Below are 10,072 nucleotides of genomic sequence, written 5' to 3'. Positions count from 1 at the left end.
AAATTTTGTTATCAGTAATTTAAAGTTTTTGCTATTTAAAATACACATGATAAAAAAACATATGAGTAGAAAGCATCATTTAAATAAAATAAAATAAAATAAAATAGACATTAATATTAAAAATATACTATGTATGTTAATATCATTTAAATTTAATTACATATTCTATCAATTTTTTTTAAAAAATGTTTGGATTAATAAAATTGATTTATATGTTCGCACCAATTTAATTATATATGTAATAGTTATTGACTTTTAATTATTCAATATATATTTATTATTTCATAATATGTAAGAACATATAATACATAAAATAATTTTTATATATAATGTTTATTCCGCGCGGATCTTAATCTAGTACATTAAGAAAATACAAACTTACTACACGATAAATATGATATATTACGTAGTTGGTCACGTCAAAAACACCACTCTTTTCCACATGAGAAAATGTGAAAACTAGAAACATTTAGTTATACATAGAATTGTAAAACCAAGGTTGAATATAATAAACACTATTTTTAATCTACTTTCAAGTTTCACCAAAGATTTTCAAATCCATAAAAGACACAAATATTGATAGAACAAAAACACAATCGATATTAAGAACCTCAAGCAAAAGCAATACCGCATGCTTAAACACCACTCTTCTTAACCGAAGGAGGCCATGATAGTCTCCGGTCAAGTTGAGCATTCTCATTGCCATTACCATCTTCTTCGCCTTCAGCTTCATTTTGATCAGGGATTTGTCTCCTTGTGGCCTGAACAGCTAAGTCGTCGAAGCTTAAATCTGTTCTCCCTTGAGGTGGAGTCACGCAATCTGAGTCTCTATGTGGCGTTTCGCTACTTCCTGGTGTTGTTGGTAAAGAAGCTGCAGAGTTACCAACTCGAAGGTCTTGAAGAGTCGCGAATGATTCTCTCATCGCAGTCATGGCCTCGAAGAATCTCGTGCATGACGCTAGTGCCACTGGTATCGGACGCAGCATTTCCTGGGGTGAAAATTGTGAAGAGAGTGAGATCATAACATGCAAAACCAAAGCATCAACTGTTTATCAACATTCCATACAATTGTTAATCTCTTTATCTGTTGGTACAGCAAGATAACTACAGAGAAATCTAATTCTTTGCCCTGACGATCACAATTGGTCTCTTATACTAAGCAAAATCATTAGGCGATGTATTATAAATTATATAAAGTTTACAGGAAAGCATAACACAGTGTGACTAGTACAGAGCTTTCCTCTTAAACTATGAACATTGTACAAGACTCTTAACTGACGAGTATAAGAAAGATATGCAACGAAACATATATAGTTATGTCTGAAAAGTTATAACGGGGAAAAACCAAAGATGGATGTAAAAGGAGAGTAAAAGCATACCCCCCAGACTGAAGGAGGTTCTTTAAAGTTTTGGCTCCACTGAAAATCAGACACTGATGCTGTTAAGGCGCCATAATCACTGGCGGCTTTCATTAGCAACTCTGAAAATTGTTTCTGAAATAACAAAGCAGAACAAAGCTATCAGATACTACTCAAATGACATGAATTCAGATATGAATTAAGGTTTACATGATCTCCAAAGTGGCTAAGACTATTAAATAACATGAGTCACCTGATATTCTGCTTCAACTGGAATACAATCTAGTGAATAAGGCTGTTGGAGACGAGCAATGATGCGATCCTGTCATATAAACAGGGAAAAATGATGTAAAGGGACTTCAACTTGAGGTGCCAAAAATGGCTGAAAAGATAAAACAGTCTTAGGACATTCCACAGGAGCTAATGTTGCCAAAACATCTTAAGCAAGAACTCCGATTTCTCAAATTTTCAGAATGATAAAGTATTCAGTGACTAAAAGGGATATCACTTAAAAGCAGAAGAGAGAGCTAAATGAACTGGAAAGATAGAAACCCTTTTAACAGAGAAAGTATGTACCTTATTTTGTATAACATCTTTCAATATTTGAGTAATCCTTGATAGTGTCTCGATCTTCTTTTGCATTTCACTCACATGAGTCAAATGTGCCACATTCTTATCATCCTGATATTCGACAACAAAGATGTTTAGATACAAAGCATTTAACAAAACTTGTTACATATACAATATTCAGGCATGCAACCCCTGAAAGATGGTTTACCTACCTTCCTCCCTTGAAGCTCCACCTGAAAATCAGCAATTTTCCTTTGCACAGCAGATAACTCTCGCAACACCCTTATCAAATCATCACCCTTTTCGCCATTTGAAGACGCCAAGCTTTGTAATTCTTCCTACACTCGAAATTTATTTGAGCACAGTTTGCGTTACTACTTAGCATAATGTTAGCTGAAGCCATGTTGTATAAGGGTGGGGGCAGCTGCCCACCATGAATTTTGTTAATACTAATTATAGTTCTGTACATAATTTTAAAATTTCCCCTATTGATTATTCAAATTTGTAAAGATATTATCAATTGTTTATAGTTTTGCCCCGGATAAAAAAAATATTTCTAAACATCTGAAAATGAATGATCACAAATGTAGCTAATTGATTATACAAAACAACCATTCATTGTCTCTCTAGTTCATGACAGATTGAGATTCAATACTTACAACACTGAGCTCTGTAAGAAAACTACAGATCTCAAACCCTTTGTTCTCCAAATCAATCTAACAGAAACATCAATAGTAGATACTAACCTTGGCTAATCGAAGTAATGTGAAACCTAGTTCCGATGCTGATCAGATTTAAACTGAAGATTTGATAGATTGGTGAGTTACCTGCGAGGGAGGAGGAGCGACGGCGTAACCGAGATCGGAGGCGATGGAGAGAGCATCAGAGAATCCGCCGATGCGCCTGATCGGTTTCTTCCCCACCCACGTCGAGTCGCTTCCCATCGACATTTCTCCACAAGCTTTCCGGTGATAACTTCGATTTCAAATGTTTTTTTTTCTCTGGTTGTGGGAAATAAAAATAATAACAATTATTCAAAAGCTTTGGTTTCGGTTAAATCGGATCGTCCAAAGCCTCACTGAAGATATTAGTTTGGTTCAGTTCTTGGTTATTTTGGTATTTTAATTTATTTTATTGAACCGATATTTTGGATTTTGATTTAAACTTGTAATAAAACTTGGTTAGTTACAGTTAAATTGGGTTAATTTGGTTTAAAGATTGGATAAAAGAAATTCATGAAAACCAACCTAACCGACTACCAAATCGATAACCACAATATTTTAAAATGTTTTCAATCTAAACCAAATTCAAAACCGGATATGAACCGGAAGCGGATATCTTGTTCAATTCAGTTCGATGGAATATTAATCCCAAGGTTGTAAATATTAATACATTTTCAAACATAGCAGAAGACATAGCAGAAGCGAACTTGGTTGGGATCTTTTTTTGTTGTAAATTTTAAGTGTATGATCTGCCTATTGTTCACAGGCCTGGACAAAAAAAAAAACAAAACCAAAAATAACCGAACCAAAATGTCTAAAATCAAAATCAGATCGAAACTCTCAAATACCCTTTACTATATTTCTATATTCAAAATAACTGAACCGAATCAGAACCCAACGAATACCCGAATATAATACAATATTAATTATGTATACATATAACATAACTATATATATATATATATATATATATATATATATATATTTATAACTTAAAATCTATTAAAAATATCCATAATTATTTGAAGAAAATTAAATTAGTATAAAATATCTGATCTACCCCAAAAGTATCCAGATAGTTTCATCCGAAATATCCAAAATAATCCAAAAATCTAAGATTTTTATTTGAATTATCTTAATTATTCGATATTTTATCCAAAATACCAAATGTTTTAGGTGTCTAATTTATTGTAGTATATAACGGACTCACGTTTTAAATTAATGAAGTTTTTAAATAACTTTTTTAAAACATGTGCTAAATATGTTTTAAGTTCTAGACATGTTTATTTAAAAAAAGAATAGTTTTCTTAATAATACTAAAAAGACTCAGTTATCCAAATATTTCTTTTTTACATATTAATACTTAATATTCTAATAGTCTAAACTCTAAACCAAGACACTTTAAGCAACAAACATCGAACATCCAAGTTTTAAGTTATCTAAGACATTTAAACAAGTTCAAAACACATCTCGCGGGCTCTTTGACACGTTTCGAGAGCTTGTTCCACCATACGACTGCACTAGTGTTTCCTTTTTCTGCCTGGAACAATGTCTCGCCATCATCACGAACATCAGAGCTAAAGTATTGTGTCAAAACATCCAACAGCATCTACTAAGTTCAAGGTGTAGAACAGCATCTACTGAGTGTTGCATGTGTTATGTTACATATCCAATAATTATTAACCGTTAAATTTATAGTTGGCGAATGTTGCATATCTTAGACAATGCATAACTATCAAAATTAGAGGGTACACATTATGTTAGCTGAAACTAATTTGTGTTATCGGTAAACTTTGTAGTAGACGAGTGTTGCATATCTTAGACACTGTATAACTCAAAAATTTAGCGGGTTTCACATCAAACTACAAAGACATGTGTTGATGTATGAGGCAATATGGGAAGAACCCTTTAACAAATACAAGATACACCCAAGCATAAAAAAAGTCTCAACTAGTAAATAAGATGAAAAGTTAAATAACGGAGGATAAGAGCACATCACTTGACCTTCCTCATATGGTTTCCTGTGTGGGCGTGGAATGACATCGACTTTGACAAAAGAAAAGGGTTAATCACCTTTACCGGTTCGGGTTTTACATGTTTCTGATTCTTTTACAATATGATTAGAATCATTTCCCAGTCGGTTCTTCCCAAACCGAGGAATCAGAGAAAGAGGAAAGTGATATTGTTTGATACAATATAGAAGTGTATTGATTCATGTATAGTGGTTCACATAACATATGCTACTAAATAGTTTATAGAGGTGGTTTAACTTTTTCACCACTGACACAAATCCTAGGCTTACTGTTTGCCTACAACTGAAGTACAATTGGAATGGAAAACCTAAGCACATGAGGAAGGGCATTAGATTAATTATGGTTGGGTTTGGGTGCATAGACGCATATAATCTTTAAATATGGTCTTATATAAAACGGCGCTTGTTAGTCGTTATTTAGAAAAATTATACTCAGTTGCACAGATTCTTGAAGAAAGTACGTTGCGCCAAGAGAGAGACGATACAATGGCTCATGATTATGTAAAAGAAATATGCGATAATTTTGGAGTGTGTACAGAAGAATCACTTTTTTACCTCCAAGGGTTCAAGTGGGATTTCGATGCAGCCATGGAAGCTTGCCGCAAAAAAAACCTCGCCATCCATCAACGTTGATCATTCACCTTTGGAGGAATTATTTTAAATAATATTGAATGTATTCTTCTAAAGTCTTTATCACAATTTTTAAATATTGTTTATAATTGAATAACAATGAAGTTGATTTAGGTTTTACAAATTGTTTGTTGAATAAGAGGAGATTACAAGTGAGTTTTAATGTCTTTGCACAAAATCCATATTGTATAACATTTGATTTGAAAAAAGTTTTTAAAATCACTAATTGAATAACATGAGATTTTAACAAAATCCCAAAATCTCTTGAAGCCTTTGATTCAATGCATCCCTTTTAAATCATTCTAAAATCCACAATTTAAATTTTATTCAGTAACAGTGGGTTTCTGAATATTTTTTATTTATTGACAAGTTTAAAAGTTCTGATGAATTTTAAAGCGTTTTTGAAAATCCACGTTTGAATAACAATAGATATCTCTAACTAGAAACCATATACAAGTCTCACATATGTGCTTCCTGACTCATCTAAATTTACTTTAAAGATGACCCAAGAGGAGATCATAAAAACTAGTTGCTGCATGCTTGCTACTTGTCTTTCCTCATTGAGCAACATAATAAACTGATCAAGAAAGTCTTTGACATCAAATTATTTAAGAGCTTCTCCATCTGTACCTGAGTTTATTGATATGTATAACCGTATAACCAGATTTTGTAAGAGAATAGGAAATGTTCAAAAGGGAATATAGGAAAGAGAGACATATGGAGTTTTCGAAGAAAAGACGCAATTTTTCGAGAAAATGAAGTTAAACAGGTCTGTTTTTTCGTTAGATTTAAATATCTAATCAGAATTTTTTTTTAACAACAAATATTTAATCAGAATATGTTACAGTATTATTTTTTTTGGTGAAAACTCCAAATAAACATGCATACCTGGTGGTAGATGCTTTAATACATAAAACGACCGGGTTCACGTGGTTAAATAATAAATAACAGAAACCAATATTAGGCCTATTAAGGAGCTTACAGCTCCAAACATCAAGGCCCATTAAATGAGCCGAACCTCTTAAAGATCTCCAAAACTGTTCAAAACCTCTCCCTCCCTCTCCTTCTCTCTTTCTCTCTCGCGAAAACAGTTCACTGGAATCTCTCCAAGCCCAAGATTCTCAATTTCGTTTCTTTTCGCTCAAGTAAACTGTGAGCTTTCAAATTATCAATTAGATTACTTCTGTGTTCGTGTTCGCGTTCGCGTTAACCCCCGATTCTCATTTTAATTCTTCTCTGTATATGCAGTAGCGTCAATGCTTGGTCTCTAAAGCTATCGACTTTGAAGAAGAAGATCGAATTAGGGTTCGGAATTGTTTAGGCGGTTGGTTTCTTTATCATCAAACAATCGAAACTCTGAAGTCAATTCAAGATTTGACTCGCTTATCTTTGGGCTGAAGCTATCATGGCGCAGAGTAATTGGGAAGCTGATAAGATGTAAGTGAATCTGAAATTGAATTCTTCGTGGAAAGTTATAACCTTTTTTTTAATTTGATATCACTTTCCCTTTTGTTGGGTGGGTGTAGGCTTGACGTTTACATATATGATCATCTGGTGAAAAAGAAACTGCATAACACTGCTAACTCGTTCATGACTGAAAGGAAAGTCTCTCCGGATCACGTTGGTAAAAATCCACTTCTGAAGTCTATGTGAAGCCGTTTCTTGTTCAATGGGAATTGGCTCTTTATTTAGTTGTGTTTGTGTGAATGACGTAGCAATTGATACTCCTGGTGGGTTTCTGTTCGAGAGGTGGTCTATGTTCTTGGACATCTACAATGCTAAGACGAAAGAGAAGCTTTTAGACTCTGCTGTAGAGTATGAGCTTAACGTTTACATATATGATTATCTGGTGAAGAAGAAACTGCATTACACTGCTTACTCGTTCATGACTGAAGTGAAAGTCTCTATGGATCCTGTTGGTATGTTTTTGTCCTGTTGGCTTCTTTTGATTGTTCTGATTCAAGCTGTTTTTTTTTTGTTTCATTAAGCTAAGTGATTGACTCGTTGGTGTTCTTGTGAATGATGTAGCAATTGATACTCCTGGTGGGTATCTTTCTCAGTGGTGGTCTGTGTTCTGGGCCTTCTTCGTTGCTAGTACGAATGAGAAGCATTCGGAGTCTGCTGCAGAGGTGGGCTTATTTACCATCTGGAGATATTTTTTTTATTTGGTAACTGACCTGTGGTTTTGATAATTAGGCGCATCAAGGAGGTGTTTCGGCAGCAATTCAGTCAAGCATTCAGCAGACCCCTGTAATTACCTTTCTTGATGACTGTTCAAATCTCCTTTTTCAGAAAAGTTTCCAAATTTTAATACTTTGGTGTGCATCTGTTGAGCTGAATTCTTTAATTTTTTCGGGTGAAAACTTCCACAGCTGCATCTAATTTTTATGTGCTCGTTAGTTGGTAAATTGGATCAATACGTCTGTCCTTGTAGGCTGCTACTTGTCCTTTGAAAACTCTGCAAGATTAATGTGTGTTGTGTTATCCTAACAGCTTTTGGCTGCCAAGCATCTTTCTGATTTTCCATTTTTTCCGTTGCTGTTTTTGGTCTGTAGCTTATCAACATGCCGCAAGGACAGCAATCTTCTTCTCACCAACAAGATCCTTTTCAATCACAGCAGGTACTTTTATGTGAATCCTGTGTTGTGGTCCATGTTAGTATATTTTTCAGTTTGTGAGATGATTGAGCAACAACTTCCTTTTTTGTGACCATCCAACTCACAGCCGTCAACGTATACCCCTGTCGAAAGAGTAGCTATAACTCGTAACATGCCAAAAGGGCCAATGATGTATGGTTATGATGCAAACCAACTGGTATGATTCTTAAGTTCCTCATGCATTCCCTCTGGATCCATTTTATTCTCATCATTCTTATGGATGACATGGAAGCGTTATGAGATGTGGGCTGACATGGACCCGTTTGGAGATGTGGGAGCCCTAGATGATGAAGATGTAGAGAGAGTGTTTAACTTCATAAACTGGAACCCTTCTGAGTATTATATAGAGGTGGCTTGGCTTATCTATCAACTGGAGATATTTTTTTTTGTTTTGGTAACTGACATGTGGCTTTGATATATAGGCGCAACAAGATAAAGCGAAGGAGCAGCAAATTCAAATGAAGCAACCGAATCCAATGAACACTGAGACATCCCAACCAGGAACAACCTATAATGGGTAAAAAATTGTCTCTGCTTAAATTTTTTCTTTGCATGCATATTTGCTGTCCCTTCTTATCCTGTCCTGAAACAGTGAGATGGATCAAGGGAATCATCAAGGAGGAGGTGTATCGGCAGCAGTACTGAAGCAACTTAAGTCACGAACTCAGCAGACCCCTGTAATTACCTTACTTGATAGAATCTTCTTCTCTGTTTTAGTAACCTTTCTGCATTGTACTAAACACACGGGGGCTAAAGTTGGAAGCTGGAGAAGGAGAGTCACGTAAGCGATGCAAATGCAAAAAGTCCAAGTGTTTGCAACTGTAAGCTATACATAATTCCACTTGTCTGTGATCTTTTAGGCTCTTCATCAAAAAGTTTGGTGTATTGATTCTCTCTTGATATTTTTATGTGCAGTAAGTGTGAATGCTTTGCTGCTGGAGTCTATTGTTCTACAGAGCCACCATGCTCATGTTTATATTGCCACAACATACCTATTCATAACGATACCATCTGGGCTAGTCGCGAAAACATCGAGTCTCGGGACCCACTTGCATTTACTCCTAAAATCATCGGTAGAAGCTCAGATTCAGTTCAAGAAACCAGGGTAAGATCCATCCTCTTTAATGCTCCCCATCATTCTTTGTCTGAAAGGATAATAAACTGTAATGACACACAGGAGGGCGATGCTAGCAAAACTCCAGCTTCTGGCCGCCATAGACGTGGCTGCAACTGCAAGAAATCAAACTGTTCGAAGAAATACTGTGAATGCTTTCAGGTTTTTTTCATTTTTCTTTCTTCTTCTAATAAAAACTATTTGATTAACTTTCCTCTAATTTGGTATATGATGTTTTTCTTTGAAGGGCGATGCGGGCTGTTCCATAAAATGTAGATGTGAAGATTGTAAGAACACATTCGGCGTTAAACCTTCTTCTTAGCTTCAGTTTCCAAACCCAACAAAGAAAAAGATAAACAGTTGGGCAAAAGGTTATATGTACATTCATTTTTACTATTAGAAAACGAAGTTTGCTTTTTGTAAAAGATATTTGTTGCAAGGGGAAGTCGAACCCGTGTGTGGGAAATGAGACTTAGGTTCAATGTAGTCATATAAATTCAAACTGTACACTGCGAGATAACTTGGTTAAATACTTTTTGAAAGAAAATTGTTTTTGTTGTACAGACTACAAAGATTTAGCATTTTAATTGGTTTCATTTTATAATACTAGATGATTAGGTGTTTTGTCTGCAATTGCGGGTTTAATAATTTTACAAAAAATTGTAAATAAATATATTATCAATTGAAAAACTATCAGAATAAATTGTTTTCATGCTTTTAAAATATTTAATAATTGATTAAATATTAAATTTTATATATGATAAAAAAATATTTTAATAAAAAATATTTTATTATTAAAACAAACTTGAAATGTCCAATATACATAAAACTATATACATAGATTTATATTTATTTTAAAAATATTATGATATAAAATATTTTTCGATAACATAATATAGTTTTTTAGATAATGATGATTTTCAAATTAATGAAATTCAATTTTTATATTTAGGGTAATTATATATTAAAAATATAATCTAATTATTTGA

General features: G+C 34.0%; 2 protein-coding genes across 3 annotated transcripts; one reads left to right on the top strand and one right to left on the bottom strand.

Moving 5' to 3' along the window:
• Positions 1 to 414: 414 nt before the first annotated feature.
• Positions 415 to 2,970, bottom strand: LOC106331637. Its single transcript, XM_013770027.1, has 6 exons — positions 2,756 to 2,970; positions 2,141 to 2,266; positions 1,935 to 2,039; positions 1,612 to 1,680; positions 1,380 to 1,493; positions 415 to 989 (listed from the first exon to the last, which is right to left on the bottom strand). Exons 1-6 carry the CDS (start codon positions 2,876 to 2,878, stop codon positions 636 to 638), a joined length of 891 nt encoding a protein of 296 aa, XP_013625481.1. The 5' UTR covers positions 2,879 to 2,970; the 3' UTR covers positions 415 to 635.
• Positions 2,971 to 6,375: 3,405 nt separating this feature from the next.
• Positions 6,376 to 9,580, top strand: LOC106333301. 2 transcript variants are annotated; one of them, XM_013771763.1, is made up of 15 exons: positions 6,376 to 6,457; positions 6,561 to 6,749; positions 6,839 to 6,936; positions 7,028 to 7,231; positions 7,341 to 7,441; positions 7,509 to 7,562; positions 7,868 to 7,933; positions 8,037 to 8,126; positions 8,202 to 8,318; positions 8,392 to 8,486; positions 8,562 to 8,646; positions 8,726 to 8,790; positions 8,885 to 9,074; positions 9,147 to 9,245; positions 9,331 to 9,580. In XM_013771763.1, the coding sequence occupies exons 2-15, from the start codon at positions 6,718 to 6,720 to the stop codon at positions 9,403 to 9,405; spliced, it is 1,371 nt and encodes a 456-aa protein (XP_013627217.1). In that variant the 5' UTR covers positions 6,376 to 6,457; positions 6,561 to 6,717; the 3' UTR covers positions 9,406 to 9,580. The 2 variants fall into 2 exon arrangements, with proteins under 2 accessions (XP_013627217.1, XP_013627216.1); XM_013771762.1 differs by having other exon boundaries at positions 6,376 to 6,464.
• The last annotated feature ends 492 nt before the right edge of the window (positions 9,581 to 10,072 follow it).

The sequence above is a fragment of the Brassica oleracea genome, chromosome C3 (genome assembly GCF_000695525.1).
Source record: "Brassica oleracea var. oleracea cultivar TO1000 chromosome C3, BOL, whole genome shotgun sequence".
In the NCBI taxonomy this organism is placed as follows: Eukaryota; Viridiplantae; Streptophyta; class Magnoliopsida; order Brassicales; family Brassicaceae; genus Brassica; species Brassica oleracea.
The sequence above is the reverse complement of the archived record's forward strand: the minus strand, read 5'-3'. Positions and strand labels throughout refer to the sequence as shown.